A 19,162-nucleotide genomic window follows, 5' to 3' on the forward strand; every position below is an offset into this window, starting at 1 on the left:
AGGTGGTTTCTGTATAATTTCCCTCTGATATTTATCTTTATATCTTCAGTAATTAGCCTTGCCTGTTTGTTTCCCCAAAAGTATTCTTCTCGTCTCGTTGATAGGAATCATTTTACCATAGTATTTTATCATTTCTATCACAAAATATTATACCATTTATTACTAACTCTCCAGCAGTTTTGAAGAAGTTAATGACTTTTATTAGAATAATATTTATTTCTTAAGCTTAATAATAAATTGTTTCAATCACTTTCCATTAGCATTAATAAGAAGGGCAGCATGGTGGCGCGGCGGTAGAGTTGCTGCCTTACAGCGTCGGAGTACGGATTCAATCCTGACTACGGGTGCTGTCTGTACGGAGTTTGTGCGTTCTCTGTGTGGGTATTCACCGGGTGCTCCAGTTTTCTCCCACACTTCAAAGATGTACAGGTTTGTAGTACAGCTTCAGTAAAATTGTGATTTTTCCCTGGTGTGTAGGATGGTGCCAGTGTATGGGGATCATTGGCCAGCGCGGATTCAGTGGCCGAAGAGCCTATTTCCACGCTGTATCTCTAAAGTAACCTAAACTAATTAGCAAATATTATTACCTGCAGGACTTGAGTGCTCAACAGAGCTTATGAATATTTCACATTTTAGAAATGTTGACCCCTTTATTTTAATTTCACCCTAAAAAGTTGTAGTGAAGACTAAACAAAACTTGTTAATAGTTAAATTATTCTTATTTATGACCCCTCCAAGGCAAAGGAGTCAACATAAATTTAATTACATTTTATTGTAGCAAGTATTTACTGGAAAAAGGAAAATAGCTATAACATATGTTAAAACCTCAGAAATTTGATTTAATGTTAACGCCAAACATTATCTATGCCTGGGGAAGTGTTGATTCTAGCAATATTTTCCTTTCCTCACTGAGTTTCTTCTTTTTCTGATGCTTCTATTACTAATTGCAACATATCAAGTGGTACTAGGAAGTTGTTTGTCAGGAAGCAAGTACCAACTATGGATTCTTCTGACTATTAAATAGGAAGCAAGCATAGAACAGAGAACTTGGTGGCAAGTATGAATAAGCACACCAGTGATTTTTTTTTAATTGCAGAAATACCTTCACTGGAAGACGACTTTTCAATGGCAATCAAAGATGGGCAATCAATGCCGACCTTGCCATCCTGTAAAGTGATCAAGTGGAAAAATGAAATCAGATTGAGCTTTTTGTGTCGTTTAATGATCAATTAATGTGTCAATCTAACAGTTCTGACAATACCAAGAAACAAATAGTAAGATTACATTTCTGTAAATGCTGAAATGGTGCAAATCAAACCGAAAGTTCATTGTTCGCAAATCAGTATATGTCTTAATAGCCTGGATTTACTTTTGATTTTCACCCAAGAAGGCAGCATCCTTAACATACTAATTTTCCAGCAAAATGCATAAGAAATTTGGTCAATACGGAAACAAAAGGAACTGCAGATGATGGTTTACAACCAAAAAAGTGCTGGAGAAACTCAGATCAGGCAGCATCTGAGGTAGAGAAAGTGCTGGAGTAACTCAATGGGTCAGGCAGCATCGCTGGAGAAAAAGGATAGGCGATGTTTCAGGTCGGGACACTTCAGACTGAAAATAGGGGGTCAGGGAGGGGTGTCAGAGGTGCTGCCTGATTTTCTCCATTTTCTCTCCAGTGTTACTCTAGCACTTTGTGCCTATTTTTGATATAATGGATTTCTGAGTATTGCATTAGGGAAGGTTTAAACTTGAAATCACCACTTGCATTTCCACCAACAACCAAAGTCAAGTTGGCTGTTTTAAATCCCAGGGCAGACTACTCATCCAGGATATGAAGAAATATTCTGGTAACCTCATGCAATTAAGTCACACCTTGGCAAAATTAAGTACTTAATTATGTGCAGAGCCATCTCCCTTTATAAGCTCCTGATGTTTTAGTCAAAGTCATATAGCACAGAAATGGGCCCATCAGCCCAACTTGCCCATGCTGACCAAGATTATCCATCTACAGTAGTCCCCACCTAATGCAAGATATCATTGGACAGAGGAATATCCATGCTGGCATTAAGGTACAGGACCAAGCATGATGATTGCAAAAACAATCAAGCCATTTGTGGTTAGATACAAACATTTCACCCGGTTGCTACTATCCAGTACATTGTAGTTACCTCTGTTATTGAGCATGTCCAAAAAGACTCCTCTATCATATAAAAACAAATCCAGACAATGATTTAATTGTGCAGTAGCTTTCTACCCAATTGCAGCATTCCTTAAACATATCAGGAGTTATCCACTTTGTGGAGATGGAGTAGCGAAGGATTATGTTATAGAGCAAAATTAACTTCAGCCAACCATGTAACAAACACCTTTATTCCATTCAAAGGTGATCTTAAGCTCATCTGTTGCCACTTGAATGCCAAGCTTCTGAGGTCTTTCATCAATAGCCTTCCCTAAACCAAGCACAGGGCAAATAATGCAGCAGTCTTTCTAGTTGAAATGTTTCATCTCTCTGGCATTCATGTTGCCCAATTCTTTCTAATCATACTTTAGCTACACTTATGTTATGGGTTCCAATCTGCATCTAAATACAGCATTCAACTATTTACAAATATCTTCGGGTGTCCTTCATCCATCACCTCCACCATATACCTGTAACATATTCAAGCAGTTTTATAGTGGTTCACCAATATAGTTAGCAATTAAAATTAAATACTTTATTTATACAATGACAGGGATATTACAGACATAAATTAATACAAAAATAGCACACTAGTCACAAACAAAACCTTTTGGCATTTTCAGAATCACAAGCAGATCTTTTTCGTGCTACTGGCCTATCCTTCATCACATCAGGTTCCACCTGGTTCAGATTCTCTTTGAGGCATTCGGGTACCTGAAAGAAAAAAAGGTTAAGTCATTTACTGTTAAACGTGACTGCAAGATCACCTAGTAACATTAGGGAACTAAAATATTATGCCACATTACTTGCCCATGATACAAAAGATATATATTTCAAACAGAAGTATTTGATATCATTACAAGTATTCAGATCTTTACTTAAAATGTGACTACAGATAGCACAGACAGCTTAGATTGGGCCATTAAGAATATTCCCATCACCATATTACCTGGCTCACTTCCCCTTCTATTGAAACTCTCATACACATAGTTGATAAAGGTACACTCGAGTTTTCCAATATTTCAGTAGCTCTCCCAAGTTCTTGTGTGCAAATTCATCATCCAAAACTGTTATTTAGTGTCTTAATTTGCCATGTCCTTTTTATCTGTCAGTTTAGTGGCAGCTGACCCTATATTGGCTTCTTTTGATTGATAACATTTTGGAAGATTTTTTTTGTTGTTGCTTCACTTGTAGCAAATGTGCACAAAACTAGTAGTTCTACGTCAATAGAAATGGTGTTACTGGAGCAGCAGCTTTACCTCCACTCATTAGCTTGAGCATTTCGTACTTTAACAAGATGGAAGCACAAGCTGATCCTGTGCTAGAGGGGACAAACTCTTAATTACCAGTTATAACTTTTTACAACAAGAATAATGAAATGAAACAGGGACTAAAGGCAAAGTGGCATTTGTCCAAAACAAACTAAAGGGCAATGGAAATCACGCACCAAGTTCTGGCACATTGTAACTCATGGGATTAATGCCTGAAATGCAAAAGCCATTTACCCATTAACAATGGTTTCTTAAAAACACTTATTTATCCCCAACAAGCTTTGCTCCAATATTCTCCATTATCAGCTGGTGTTTACGACTTTATTATTGGGAAGAAAGGTGAGGGTGCGTACTGCGAAGGTCAAGAATTTCTCTGGACTGATCTTGGCATGGATCAATCAAGAACACCAAGTATTAGACTCATCAAATATGTATTTACAAATGTAAGCACAAGGGCAACACAATGGCACAGCTGGTAGAGCCGCTGCATCACAATGCCGAGGCCTGGATTTGATCCTGACCTCTGGTGCTGTCTGTATGGAGATTGCACGTTCTCACCGTGACCAAGTGGGTTGCCTCTAGGTTCTCTGGTTTCTTCCTACATCCCAAAGATGTGCGGGTTTATGGGTTATTTGGCCTCTGTAAATAGCCCTTAGTAAGCAAGCAGTAGATGAAAAAATGGGATAACACAGCACTAGAGTGTACGAGTGATCAATGGTCAGTGTGGACTCAGTGGGCTGAAGAACCCATTCCATGCTGCATTTCTTTTGAAAACCCAGAGTACTTCAGGACTTGATATTTATTTTCGAGGATTAATGATAAACCTAAAAGTACTAAATACATATCTTGCTAATTCTCTCCCAATTCCATAATAGTTACAGGTCTATGAGAAAGCAATATTTATCACTTTTATTCAATTTAGTCTACTTCTTTTACGTAAACAAGCTAAACCATGGAAAGCATTTGTCCGATCAGGCACTAACAAAAATGAATGCATTTCAACCAGATCCCAATGGACATTAATAATTAGGAATGATGGTTGATTCCTTCCTCAGTTCAAAATAAAAAACATTAACCATGTATCCCCATGTTAACAAATCAGCTCAAACTGAACACGATTAAAATTGTTATCTTAGTATCACCCTCTTGAGGCATTATTTTCACCAATTGTATGCTGCTTATGGGCAGAGAACAAGGGTGAGATCAGCAAATTACAGTTGGATAAGCTAAATTCTATTTTTACAATAAGATTGCAATTATATGTGAACAATCTTGTATATTCTCACATGTGTATTGAATCAATCCCTGATAAGCCAAAAGTGTAGCCCTGATCTTCCAAGCTAACTCATTGTGGCCCTTGCACTTTAAAAAAAAAAAGCAGTCTCTGAAGTCGTGACACTATATTCTGCACAATGCACTACCTGTTGTTTTTATACATAACTTTGATTGTACTCATACAAGGTATGATTTGACTGGATAGCAGGCCAAACTGTTTTTCCACTGTATCTCTCGCTAAATCGGACAATAATAAATCAATTCCACTGGTGTATGTAAGTACGGATGAGCTATGGGTCAACCCTTTGCATTAAGTTACCATACTTAAATTTGGAAGGAAAGCAAAGCCATTTTTATGTTCTTATGCCAGCCATACAAAAAGTGGCACATTCAAGGAAATAGAAAGAGATACCTCTATGTAAATATTCAAACACACCTTGTCCTTAGTTTGTGTTGCATGCTTCAATGTCCATCGTTTTGCATTTTCCAGAAATGACTGCCGGTTATATTTGAATTCAGATGACTAAAATTAAAAAAAAGTTGCATTATGTTATTTCAGAATATGTTTTTCTCAATGTAATTTATATAGTAACTATACACATATTCAATTTTCATCTACTGGCTAGTCCTGGCTGAGTTGTTCCGATCAGAAAGGCTAAAGCATACCAGAAGTCAAGAGGAAAAGACCACATTTGACTATTAATATCAAATCAGAATTTTTATATTCTTTGTCCTGTAAATGCAATCCTAAATGTTAGTTATAACAATGGTAGGTATATAAAACAAACCTATGAAAACAAAGAAAATGTTCTGATGGCAGAAAGACCAATGTAGAATAAATAGATTTACATTTTGTGATAAGTTTAAAAAGATCCAATTTTTTAAAAAATTCAATTGAAACAAGTGTCCAAGTAGATGATTAAATTGCATTTCAGAAAGCTCAAAAGGAGGAAAATGTGAAATCATAGTGTTAACAAATTTGGTATCAGATCAGAGAGGCTCAAAATCGTTAAAGGATAAATAACATTACCTGATTAACTTCAAATTCAAGCACCATTTTCAAATTAAGCAATGTTCGGCTGTGTGGAAACTAATAAATGCATTTGTTGGAATTAATTGATTAATTAATTAATTAATTGAATTTCTCATCCCAAGGATTAAAAAAAATTAGGATTATCAAGTGTAAATTATGGATAACTGTTTTGGCAATCAGAGCAAGAGTAATTATTTTGCATCCCATATATCTGGAAATCAAACTTTGAAATGTCTGCAATAACAGATTGCAACCCTAGAGGTCCTCTGCGAGCTATGAAAACAGGCACGCGCAAAAATTGTGACATATTATTAAAGTCGTGGAGAAAATGGGATAAATGAAAAACATGCTAGAAATTTCTAACATATCAAAAAAATAAACTAATCAAAACAGATGAGATCACTATTTTTAAAGGTAATTATTTAAAGAACATGATAAAGGATATTAAAGTCAGCAATTCAGCACAGAGACAACATTTGTTTTCACCTAGAAAGTGGCAAATTGAAATTCTCAAGAGGACTCTGCATTCAAGACAGACTGATAAGTTTTGTTCATGTTAAAAAGGAATCAAAAGATATAGATCAATTGCAAAGAATGACACAGAAGATTAGGTCACATTCTTGTTGAATCGATGACACAAGGCCTACCCCTGGTTCTATTCTGTACATCTGACCACTTGTTCCATTCTATAACTTATTGAGCCAAGGGGCTCAGTACAGTAAATCAGGCTTCTGAGCTTTGTGTCATCCTTATTAAAATTGTAAACCAATTAATATTACCATTTCCTTAAATGGTGTATTTAAAAGTTATTTCTTTAACCATATTAAATTTGAAGATATTAAGTTTCAAAGAGTTTTCTGATCAAAGACATTCCAATATAATTGTGTTGGGAGCCATTTTGCAAAAGGCACAGGCAGCATCCATCCTGATCCAACGCATTGTGTTCTATGACAAGCAGCATGAATGTGCATCAATCGGCGTGGTTCACAGCTAGACCATGCCAATGGAATCAGATATAATTACGTCTTTAAGAAGCATACAAACAGATGTCATCAAAGCATATGGTTCTTAAGCAGGCAATAGTGATTAGTGTAGTGGCCAATAGGTTGCATGGTCATGATGGAGCGATGTGCCCATTTTCCGTGCTGTACAAATATGACAGATTTAAGTCATATGTTTTTTCAAAGGGAGACATCTTGGAAGCACTGGTGTGGAATTGAGAGATGGGATAGGGAAGTTCAAAAACAAGTATGCTCTACCACTGGAGATGCAGTATTTCAATGAGATGTTAAACAGAGGCTTGTCTTTCTTCTCAATTAATGCCTGCTTCCACTTCTCATGTTGTGCAACTACACCAAATGCATCACCTATCCTTTTTCATCTTCCCTTCCCATCATCTCAGAAGCCAAACAATCCTTCCAGAAAAAATAGCAATTCTCCTTACTTCTTTCAAATGGGGATATTATTTTCACTTCTCACTACACGATCACTGAAAGTACCCAAAGCAAATTGGGCAATTGCTATACAGAATACTTAATCAGTAGCGGCAGTGGCTCAGCTGGTGGGTTTGCTGCCTCACAGCGCTAGAGACTACAGTTCGATCTTGACCTCGGGTGATGTCTTTGTGGAGTTTGCAAGTTCTCCCAGTGAGTTTCCCACCAGATCCCAAAGACGTGCGGGTTTACAGGTTAATTAGCCTTTGTAAAGTGTCCCTAGTCTAAAGGAAGTGTATTTGATAAGTGGCATAACATAGAACTAGTGTGAATGGATGATCGATGGTTAGTGTGGACTCGGTGGGCCAAAAGGCCCGTTTCCATGCTGCATCTCTAAAAAAAAATTTAAAATTAACAAACTCCCCCATGCAATCCACAAAGGCAATTCCAAGCTTCCAGTTGCTTCTTTCTTAGATTCTCTATCTCATCCCCACTCTGACCCTCCATTATTGATCTCCAATAGCTAGGCTCGAGAAACAATTTCTCATGTTCCAACAAGTACATTACAACCTTTGAGTCAATTTTGAATTCAATAATTTCAGATAACTAACCTTTGACAGCAGGGGAAGAGAAAAGACATTCTGGCCTTCCATCACAGTGAGGAGGGGACTGGAGGAGACTCACTGTGACGGATGTTTCTTTTTTTTTGTGTTGGTTTGTGATTGTGTGTAATTGCTTATTTTTTTTGCTCTTATTGTTGGACTGTGGGTGATGAAATCTCGTCCAAAAGACTTGTTTTTTTGGATGACAATAAAGGTAATTCTGATTCTGATTTCTGTGAACTGGCTGATTCTGATGAAACATTATTCATGATCTTAATTCAGTTTTTCTCTGAAAAAATGTTGCCCAACCTGTTGACATTGGCAGTGTTCACTAATTCTAGAATTCAGCAACTGCTTTGTTTCACCTTTTAGTTCCAGTCATTTTTCCACTCTTTGCACATTCACATCACCTCCAGGCAGCACAGATGCGATCAACAAGCTTTCAGAACTGTGATAACACTATCACTTTGTCAATAGTCTTTCTGACTCTCCTCTCCCAGTTTTTCCCTTTGTTCTCTCAACATTTCTCCCTTCTCTACAACACAAAACGTTTGATTTCTACCTTTTCCAAGTTCTAATCAAAAACCATCCATGTTGAAATCTAATTTTATTTCTCTTTCAAGAGATGTTGTCTGACTTGTTGCGTATTTCCAGGATTCTCTAAATTTCCAACATCTTCAGCAATTTTTTAAAAATTGTTAGCTTGTGCATTATATGTTGTACATTCCGTACAACTCTAACATACTTTCATTTTGAGATTGGTTCAATCAACATATTGTATGTTATCCACAATCAGTAATTTAAAAAACTTACAATGTCTGCCATGAGAGGATCATCTGGATTCGGTTCCGACATCAATAAATGAATAGAGGTTAACACAGTGGAGATATTAAGAGATGGTCTCCAGGCTCCCTGCATTACAAAGTTAACATATTTTATCATTTGGTGTTTCCAAATCTACATTTGAAATTAGCACTTTATTCTTTTTTATGACATAGTATTTAATTGCAATGGACACACTTTTTTACATTATACAATAGCTTAATAAACAAAATTTGTACAAATGTTGAAATTTAGAAAATGTAGTTAGAAACACCAGTTCCATATCAAATAAATATTGACATCCGTGGAAGATGAAACGAGTCCAAATAAATTTTGCACAACTGAAAAAATTGATTTAATAAAGAACTTCACTGGGTAAAAAGAAAAATAATGCAAACATGCTGCTATAAAAATAGATTTAACCATCTAAAAAAGTTTAAAATTATAATAGTATAGTTTTCAGCAGCAGCCAGAGTGGAAGCCAAACTGAATTTGTATTAGATTTTTTTTCTGAAAGCACAGAGCATGTGACATAAAATCTCCGATGAACTATCGTCGTTACTAAGTTACAGTTGGGAAGACCACAGTATGTGGTTGCGAAGTCGTCTTTGTATCCAGTTTTGAAAATACCAAGTATAGCATAGTCTTTTTAAGCTGCTTCCAAAAGCAAAGAGTGCCATCTAATTGCATGAATGTGGTATTTCTCAAACAATTTACTGTGCCCTTAAGCAAAGAACAGAATGTGGAATTTTATTGAAGCACTTTAACATAATGGCTGAGGATCTTCGTTAAACACTAAATTCCAGGAAAGTAGATTGTCATCCAATTTAACATCCTGGAGGCAAAACTCAAAGAGCAATATTCTGATGAACTGGCTCACTGGCATTTCAATTTTGAGAGCAAATGCTAACAGGGGATAGTGAAAAAATCCCAAAAGATACAAACAGGAATTATTTATTCTCATTTCCTCACAAATACAGGAAGTTCCTAGTTCAAAGTATAGCATCCAGATAGGTCAACAAATATCAAATTGCGGATTGATATTATTGCAATAACTAACCAAGTTCTGTTCATAGTGAAAAATAATGCATAGTAAAGTTAATGTTTGACCTGCTGGCGACCATTAAAAAAAGCCACAAAGTTTAGGTATCATTTCAATTCATGAAAATAGAACACATGAATTCCAAAAAGGTAGAAGTTCCAAGATGTACTTTTTTTTTGTCAATTAATGTTTCGTTTCTCCAAAGACAATGGAGGGAAAAATAATACTTATAATTTTAGTGAATGCAGTAAGGACAGTAACATTATCGAATCCTGTTTAACCAAGATATCAATAGCATCAAGTAATTAACAAATAATTCTGATTACCTTTGGAAGCACCTTCAAGATGTCCAAGCAGATCCTTCCTGCTGTGTCAATATTAGGATGATAGATCGGAGTAAGAAAACGAATTTTGGGAGGTTCAAATGGGTATCTAAATAAGAGTATTTAGAAAGAATTAAACGTGATCATTTAATTTATTAATATCCATGATTTTATTTTAAATGAGAAAGGGTACTATGCCCGCTTTAAATTAAACTAAGCATCTCAGTTATATTTGCTCCCCAGTCATTCTTAACACCCAAGAAAAACATTTTGCTTACAGCGAGCCAGGTTCAGTCATGAGCTCCAAAGCGTCCGTGTGGAGCTTGCATACTATCACCGTGACTACATGGATTTACCCGATGCTCCAGTATTCTCCCCACATTCCAAATTGTGCAGGTCAGAGGGCACCCAAGATGTTGGTGGAGTGCGCTGCAGGAGCAGCACGGGGCCGCTCCAAGTGGCTAAGCCTGTAGATCAGACGCAGCCTGCAGTGACAAGGAGCAGCGGAGGGCATTGACAACATCGTTTGGCCAAGCCAATCCCTGCAACTCTGTGCCAGTGCCACCACGAGGATAACAGACCTTTATAGCCAAGTTAAGACTCTACCTTTTTAACAACTCTGAATGGGAAGGATCCAAGATAGCACCAGCAACATGATGCCTCTTGTGAACTACGATCATTGATCAAGCCTGAACAGGGAGCCATAGTTAACTGAGTAGTAGAGTTCTGCTTAATCCTACCTTTAACACTTGGACAAATGCACCTTCAACCAAGGGTTACACAAACAAAAAGTGGCAGGTACTTATCTGGGCTGTGACACAATCTAGAACTTTGTAAGTACACTAAATGTATGTATTTGGTTCTAATTTCACAAGTGTAAGATTTAAATATAGATTTTTTTTTAAATCAGCACGTTTATAACAGTACAGAGGCAAAATAAATGACTTTGCATAAAATGTTGAAACTAAATTTACCTTTCAGGAACAATAATTTCAAGATTAAATATTCCACCTTCATATGGTGAATTAGCACCTCCTAAAATTTCTAGAGAGAAAAAACAGAGTTTATGTTCATAACAGTTAGGCCAGTTGGACGGTACGGTGGTACAGCGGTAGAGTTGCTGCCTTAGAGTGCTTGCAGCGTCGGAGACCGGGTTCGATCCTGACTACTGGTGCTGTCTGTGTGGAGTTTGTACATTCTCCTCGTGACCGCGTGGGTTTTCTCCAAGATCCTCCCACACTCCAAAGACGTACAGGTATGTAGGTAAATTGGCTTGGTAAATGTAAAAATTGGCCCTAGTGTGTGTAGGATATTGTTAATATGTGGGGATCGCTGGTCGGCGCGGACAGTGGGCCGAGGGCCTGTTTCCGCACTGTCTCTAAACTAAACAAAAAAACAGATTTTCTTTGATTTAAAAACAAAGACATTGTTTAACCTTGGAAGTTCAAATCGATAAAAACGATACAGGGCCACATACCAGTTAAGCTTTAATAAAGTGGGAAGGAACTGCACATGCTGGTTTACACCAAAGATAGACACAAAATACTAGGGTAACTCAGCGGGACAGGCAGCATCTCTGGAGAAACGGAATAACATATATTGAGTCCTTTCATTCACATAGTAATGCAAGGTTTCCCCAGCATATGAATGATTTGACTTGGGAAAAAAACTGACTTCATGCTAATTCTCCAATACATTTTAAAACCATTTTCAAGCTGGTAATTACAATAATCTTTTATGATATTCATTCATGACTGGATACAGTACATGCACCTCCTGTTTTACAAGTGTTTGATTAGTGCGTTTTTGAAATAATGTACCTGTTCCTTTAATATCAAAGCTTGATTTACACGTTGGTGTTTTTGCAATAACATACTCAAATTTACTGTTGACAAGACAGCATGGTCACTTATTGTTTAATTTACGTGTTTTTGAATCATGCGTTGCTTTTCAAGCACATATCCCCTGCATAAAACATGAGGTGCCTGTATATCTTCCGTTAGTTTAATTACATGTAGTGTCAGAGCAATTATGAATTTAATTATAGCGTGTATGTACAGCGATATGATATGGGTTACTATAGGAAACTGACATTTCTTACTTTTGGAGATATCGGCTTATAGACATTTGCCAGAACTGTATTTACATTAAATGCCTGCAACTTTAGCACTGGCTTGTCCATATATACATGTGCAGGTTTAGAACAGTTAACTGGAGATGTACTTGTGTAATAATTTAAAATGTCTGAAAAGCAGACCAATGTTTATGCAAATCACTGAATGCATCACATTAGAATGACGGTGCTAACATGTCTGGATTTTACTTGTTAAATTCAAATCTTGATCCAAAGCACAGAATCACGTATTTGAGACGTGCAGAAGAATTCACGAGCATTGGTTTTTAACATCAAAATATATTGTTTCCATGTGCACTGAAATACTAAGTGGCTTGGGCTGAGGGCAAATTTGTCATTTAACCTTTTTGCATTATAACTCAGGTCGTTTTATGGGCAACAATCAGAAACCAGTATCTATGATGCAAAAGTGATGGCAAGGTTATAAAAAAAGGCCTAATACTATGAGCATACAACAGATTTGAGACCATTGCAAGAAGGAACACTTATTAGTTTAGGTTAGAGATAGAGAATGATAACAGGCCTTTTGGCCAACTGAGTACATGCAGGCCATCGATCACTTGTTCACATTAGTTTTGTGTTATCCCTCTTTCCTTTCTCATCCACCCTCTACACTCTAGGGGCAATTTACAAAGGCCAATTCATCTACAAACCCACATGTCTTAGGGATGTGGGAGGAAACTGGAGCACCTGGAGGAAACCCACACAGACATTGGGAGAATGTGGAAACTCCACACAGACAGCACTCAGGGCAAGATCTAACCCGGGTCTCTGGAGCTCCATGACACCAGCTCTACCAGCCACGCCACCATGCTGCCCTTTATAGCTTATTAAATGAGTAATTTCCTGGTATAATTTATCTTCTATATCTAACTTAAATGTTGATAAAACCACAGATGCAATTGGTAGACACTTTGTATTCAAATATGGTCTAATAATATCAAGCAGAATATAATAGAATCCTGAGGCACCTTTTTGGTATGGAAAACTTCAGTTTTTACAAAGGCAAGAACAAAAAAGGTCTACTATTCCTGGAAGAAATTAAAAACATACGTGCTCGTAATTCATCCGTTTGATCACATTTCTGCCAGCAAGAAATACCCGGAGGAGGCTGATTCGCCAATAGCTGTAGTTCTTTTTTTAACCTTGAAACTCTTTGCATTGTCTTGACGTTTATCTGTATATTCCAAGGTGGCCTGCAGAAACATCAAAATTTAGCATTAAAATATTCAAGGAAATTGTGTATCAAGAACATTTAATCAACCGCTTGGTAAAATGTGTACACAGTAACAAAAAAAAGTGTCATCTTACTGGAGACCCATGGAGCAATTTAACACAGAGAAATGTGAGGTTTGGCATTTTGGGAAGTCTAACATGGGCAGAACCTACACAGTGAACGGTAGGGCTCTGGTGCGTGTTGTAAAGCAGAGGGATCTAGGAGTGCAAGTGCATGGTTCCTTGAAGGTGGAGTCACAGGTAGCTCAGATGGTCAAAAAGGCTTTTGGCACATTAGCCTTGATCAGTCAGACTATCGAGTATAGAATGTGTAAGAAAGAACTGCAGATGCTGGTTTAAATCAAAGGCAGACACAAAATGCTGGAGTAACTCGGCGGGACAGGCTGAAGAAGGGTCTCGACCCAAAACGTCACCTAGTCCTTCTCTCCAGAGATGCTGCCTGCCTCGCTGAGTTACTCCAGCATGTTGTGTCTACCTATTGAGTTTAGAAGTTGGGAGGTCATGTTGCAGTTATATAAGACGTTGGTGAGGCCACATCTAGACCATTGTGTTCCATTCGGGGCGTCATGCTATAGGAAAGACGTTGTCAAGCTGGAAAGGGTACAGAGAAGATTTACGAGGATGTTGCCAGGACTAGATGGTCTGAGCTCTAGGGAGATGTTGAGTAGGCTATTCCTTGGGGCGCAGGAGGATGATGGGTGATCTTATAGAGGTGCTTAAAATCCTGAGAGAAATAGATTGGGTTGATGGACAAAGTCTCTTGCCCAGAGTAGGTGAATCGAGGACCAGAGGACATAGGTTTAAGTTGATGGGGAAAAGATTTAATAAGAATCGGAGGGATGACATTTTCACACAAAGGGTGGTAGGTGTATGGAACAAGCTGCTAGTGGAGGTAGTCAAGGCCGTGACTATCCCAACATTTAAGAAACAGTTAGACAGGTACATGGATAGGACAGGTTTGTAAGGATATGGGCCAAACACAGGCAGGTGGGACCAGTATAGCTGGGACATGTTGGTGATGTGGGCAAGTTGGACCGAAGGACCTGTTTCCACACTGTATCACTAATTTATAGCAGGGAGTTGCAAAATTAGCTGAAGGCATGGCTATGAATGGTGGTGCGATTAAATTCAACGATAAACGAGAGATTCAGAAATTCTCAGATGTCTCGAAGGGCTGTGGTTCTGGACCAGAGACGTGCATAGTGTGTAGGTTCTTGTGTTTTCCCTTGCATAAGCAGCAGGGCTCCACCCAGCAACAAAACGTCCTTAATTGAACGCAGAACCTTCAATTAAACAGCAGTAATTCAAGATACCTTCATGCCACAACATTAAAAAAGGATAAGACATTCGAACAATTAACAAAGTTATACTACAAGTTTACATTGTATACTTGTCAACCGACAAGTTATAAATTCAGTTAATCTATCGTGTCTTCTCAACCTCTCACATCAATAACAAATACTTTGTGAACCATACAACAGGTGCCTTTAGCTTCCAATGATATGTTCTTCTTATGGTTGCACATCACTCACACTGTTTCAGGTCTCCTGTACCTCATGACCCATGTCCATCACAGTGATGAGTCCATCTTAGAACCAGCCCATAACAGTCACCAAGTACTTGCAGCAAAGGTGCAAGAAGAACGGTCTGCAGAAGGGTCCCTCCCTGAAACGTCATCTATCAATGTCCTCCACAGATGCTGCAGGTTACTCCAGCACTTTATTTTAATCATGTCCTCAATTATCATTTCCTTGGGTATCGTGCGCATGTACCAAGTGATTTATGAAGATCTTTTGATTTCTATTGCTAACATGTACTTTTTAATTTTTATTCCACCATGCTCTTTGTGGTTCCATTTTACAATTCCTGACAGCTCAGTGGTCAGAGCACTCTCACAGCATGCCCTATTGAATCTGTTTCCTAACTTGCTTTATTTCCCATTTCCAAAAAGAAGTTTGGTAACGAGTCAATTCGATATGCTGATATGCTATCATAACAGCAATATCATTTGCTGTTATGATAATCCAGGACAAAAATACAAACCAGTGAATTCCAAATCCAAGAAAAATAACTTTTGAGCTGCACAAGTGTGAGTATTCCTCAGCAACTCCAAGTGTTCTTTTGCCATTTTCCTTGAATGATTACTTGGTGTGATCACAGTCTTGGAATCAAAGTGCTGAAAATCCAGCAGCAGTGAAAATACATTTAAGTCTAAGAAGTGCCTCGTATGCTTGCATGACTGCACTGGACTTGGCTGAACTTTGGGTCATTATGACTCGATATTCACTTTCTGCTGACTACATCATCCACAATGGACAAAGAAGAGGACACCCATTGCAGTCCCTTGCATGTTAATCTTCCATCTTCACTCCTGAATCACATCCCAAACAAAATAGCCTCACATTTTTAGCACTTCCATGCTGCTTGTATATGCTGAATATTCTCCCTTCAACATTGGGTATTCCATGTAAAATTGTTTTGCCGAAATTCTTTAATTTTCTAATTAGTACACTAAATGTAGACAAGAAGCTGCTGGTTTACAAAAAAAGACAAAGTGCTGGTGTAACTCAGCAGGTCAGGCAGCATCCCCAGAGAACAGGGATAGATGATGTTTTGGATCGGGACCCGACTTCCCAGTTGCCTATACATATTGTGCAGAGATGCTGCCTGACCACCCGAACATTCTCCCTTGAACATTGAGTCAGAAGGAATAGGAATAGAATTAGGCCATTCAGCCCATCAAGTCTACTCCATTCAGTCATGGTTGATCTATCTCTCCCACCTAACCCCATTCTCCAGCCTTCTCCCCATAACCTCCATCACCTGTACTAATCAAGAATCTATCTATCTCTGCTTTGAAAATATCCACTGACATTGCCTCCACAGCCTTCTGTGGCAAAGAATTCCACAGATTCACCACCCTCTGACTAGAGAAATTTCTCCTCATCTCCTTCCTAAAAGAACATCCTTTAATTCTGAGGCTATGACCTCTAGTCCTAGACTCTCCCACTACTGGAAACATCTTCTCCACATCCACTCAATCCGAGCCTTTCACTACTCTGTATGTTTTAATGAGGTACCCTAACGTGTCCAGGCCCAGTGCCAACAAACGCTCATCATACGTTAACCTACTCATTCCTGGGATTATTCTTGTAAATCTCCTCTGGACCCTCTCAAGCGCCAGCACATCCTTCCAAAGATATGGTGCCCAAAATTGCTCACAATATTCCAAATGCAGCCTTACCAGCACCTTATAGAGCCTCAACATTACATCCCTGTTTTTGTGTACAAGCCCTCTTGAAATAAATGCTAGCATTGAGTTTGCTTTCTTTGCTACTGATTCAACTTGCACATTAACTTTTTGGGAATCCTGCACCAGCACTCCCACGTCCCTTTGCACCTCCGATTTCTGGAAATTGACAAACAGTAAAAGAAGTGCTGCCTTGGATTTAAATAGTATTGGGGGGGGGGGGGGGATAATCTTTCCCTTCAATGGTTAGATACCATTGTCTCATAAAAACTACTACTTTAACCACAGGAGACCATTAAAATTGACACGTGTTTAATAAAGTCTGGTTGTAGAATCTCGCTCAGAGACCGAGAGGAAGACCAAAGCTCCGCTACAAGTACACAATTAAAAGGGATACGACAAGCTTCAATATCGACACTGACAATTGGGAAGCAGCTGCTGGGGACCGTGGCAGGTGGAGGAAAGACCTCCAGGCGGGCATGAAACATCACGATGGCATGTGGTTGTCAAGTCAAGTCAATTTTATTTGTATAGCACATTTAAAAACAACCCACGTTGACCAAAGTGCTGTACATCAGTTCAGGTACTAAGAACGAACATACAATGGCACACAAACATAACAGCACATACATAAACAGTTCACAGCGCCCCCTCAGAGGGCCTCAAACGCTAGGGAGTGTAGAAATAGGTTTTGAGCCTGGACTTAAAGGAGTCGATGGACGGGGCAGTTCTGATGGGGAGAGGGATGCTGTTCCAGTCTAGGAGCTGCAACCGCAAAAGCACGGTCACCCCTGAGCTTAAGCCTAGACCACGGGATTCTCAGTAGCCCCAAGTCGGCCGACCTGAGGGACCTGGAGATAGTGGTGGGTTAGAAGATTTTTGATATGGGGGGGGGGGGGGGAGCCCGTTTAGGGCTTTGTATGTGGATAGGAGGAGCTTGAAGTTGATTCTGTACCGTACTGGGAGCCAGTGGAGAGAGGCCAGAATCGGGGTGATGTGGTCCCTTTTACGAGTACCCATTCCTTCTCTCCCGAGACGCTGCCTGACCTGCTGAGTTACTCCAGCATTTTGTGAATAAATACCTTCGATTTGTACCAGCATTTGCAGTTATTTTCTTATACTAGGAGTCTCGCTGCGACGTTTTGGACCAATTGCATGCGGGACAGGGATGATTGGCTGATCCCAGTGTTAGGGAGTTGCAGTAGTCTAGGCGGGGGAGAGGGGAAATGAATGCGTGGATGATTTTTTTCCAATGTCGTCAAATTGGACGAATGGTTTGATTTTAGCTGTGGTACGAAGCTGGAAGAAGCTGGCATTTACCATTGCGTTGACTTGCTTGTCAAACATTAATGCAGAGTCAAATATCACGCCAAGGAGGTTTTTGACATGCGGTTTGACTAGGAAGGATAGGCTTCCAAGGCTGTCTGTTATCATTTTGATGGGGGGGCGAATAGGATGATCTCAGACTTGCTCTCGTTTAGTTGAAGGAAGTTCTGTGCCATCCAACATTTTATGTTCAAGACCCTGGCCTGGAGCACAGCAGGCGCCAACGCCGCGATGTGGTCCGAGACAGTAGCCACGGACTCCCCAGAACAACGACCAGAGACGACCTCACCTGTGGAAGGATCTGCCTGCCAAGGAAGGCCTAGGCTAGCCCTAGTCAGTCGCACAAGGAAATGTAACCACAGATGAAAAATCCCCCTCCAAGCAGGACAACGCCAGGCCGCACCATCATCTCCCGCAGACGGACAGATGCCAGAGAGGGTTGCAGAATGCAACATTATAGTCTTTGGTGTTTTTAAACTTGCAGTGACAAAAATAAACTCGCTGCTATTTTCCAAGAATTAGCTTGCTTACTGCAAGCCTGAAGGAAGCGCTCTAGCCCCTGACAACTCTCCCATCACTACACTGATTTTCTATAACATGGAAATGCAATAATCGTGTTGTAACAGAACTACCTGGCCCGGCAGCAGCGATCCCTGCTCGACGTGCCGACTCCCCGCTGTCCTCCAGACCACTCACTCACCGCAGTCTCTTCCCGCCCAGCGGCCGCTTTCAAATAGCCCGCGCGACCCACCTCCTGCAACGGCCGCCTCCCCGCTCCCGCGGCCGGCGGAGCAAAACCCGGCGTGGATCGACCATTGCCGGACTGGAGCAAGTCGGCTCCACTCCACTCCACTCAACTCAACTCAATTCCTCTCCTCTCCACTCCACTCCTATCCTCACCTCTCCATTCCTCTCCACTCCAGTCCTCTCCACTCCACTCAACTCAATTCCTCTCCTCTCCACCTCTCTCCTCTCCACCCCTCTCCTCTCCACCCCTCTCCTCTCCACCCCTCTCCTCTCCACCCCTCTCCTCTCCACCCCTCTCCTCTCCACCCCTCTCCTCTCCACCCCTCTCCACCTCTCTCCTCTCCACCCCTCTCCTCTCCACCCCTCTCCTCTCCACCCCTCTCCTCTCCACCCCTCTCCTCTCCACCCCTCTCCTCTCCACCCCTCTCCTCTCCACCCCTCTCCACTCCTATCCTCACCTCTCCATTCTTCTCCACACCAGTCCTCTCC

General features: G+C 39.9%; 1 protein-coding gene across 1 annotated transcript; it reads right to left on the minus strand.

Annotated features, from left to right (window-relative positions):
• Positions 1–1,241: 1,241 nt before the first annotated feature.
• Positions 1,242–18,793, minus strand: ube2t (ubiquitin-conjugating enzyme E2T (putative)). The gene is made up of 7 exons (XM_078420377.1): positions 18,559–18,793; positions 13,168–13,310; positions 10,955–11,024; positions 9,984–10,089; positions 8,607–8,705; positions 5,162–5,248; positions 1,242–2,893 (listed from the first exon to the last, which is right to left on the minus strand). Exons 2-7 carry the CDS (start codon positions 13,274–13,276, stop codon positions 2,774–2,776), a joined length of 591 nt encoding a protein of 196 aa, XP_078276503.1. The 5' UTR covers positions 13,277–13,310; positions 18,559–18,793; the 3' UTR covers positions 1,242–2,773.
• Positions 18,794–19,162: the final 369 nt, after the last annotated feature.

This window comes from Rhinoraja longicauda, chromosome 24, assembly GCF_053455715.1.
Source record: "Rhinoraja longicauda isolate Sanriku21f chromosome 24, sRhiLon1.1, whole genome shotgun sequence".
Taxonomy (NCBI): domain Eukaryota; kingdom Metazoa; phylum Chordata; class Chondrichthyes; order Rajiformes; family Arhynchobatidae; genus Rhinoraja; species Rhinoraja longicauda.

What these genes read in the sequence shown, in the direction of transcription:
- ube2t (XM_078420377.1), bottom strand. Translation starts at nt 13,276, where the DNA reads ATGCAAAGAGTTTCAAGGTTAAAAAAAGAACTACAGCTATTGGCGAAT. An exon ending in AACGGATGAATTACGAGCAC is followed by an intron (nt 11,025 to 13,167) that starts GTATGTTTTTAA and finishes TTTTCTCTCTAG; the next exon opens with AAATTTTAGGAGGTGCTAAT. An exon ending in GAAATTATTGTTCCTGAAAG is followed by an intron (nt 10,090 to 10,954) that starts GTAAATTTAGTT and finishes ACTCTTATTTAG; the next exon opens with ATACCCATTTGAACCTCCCA.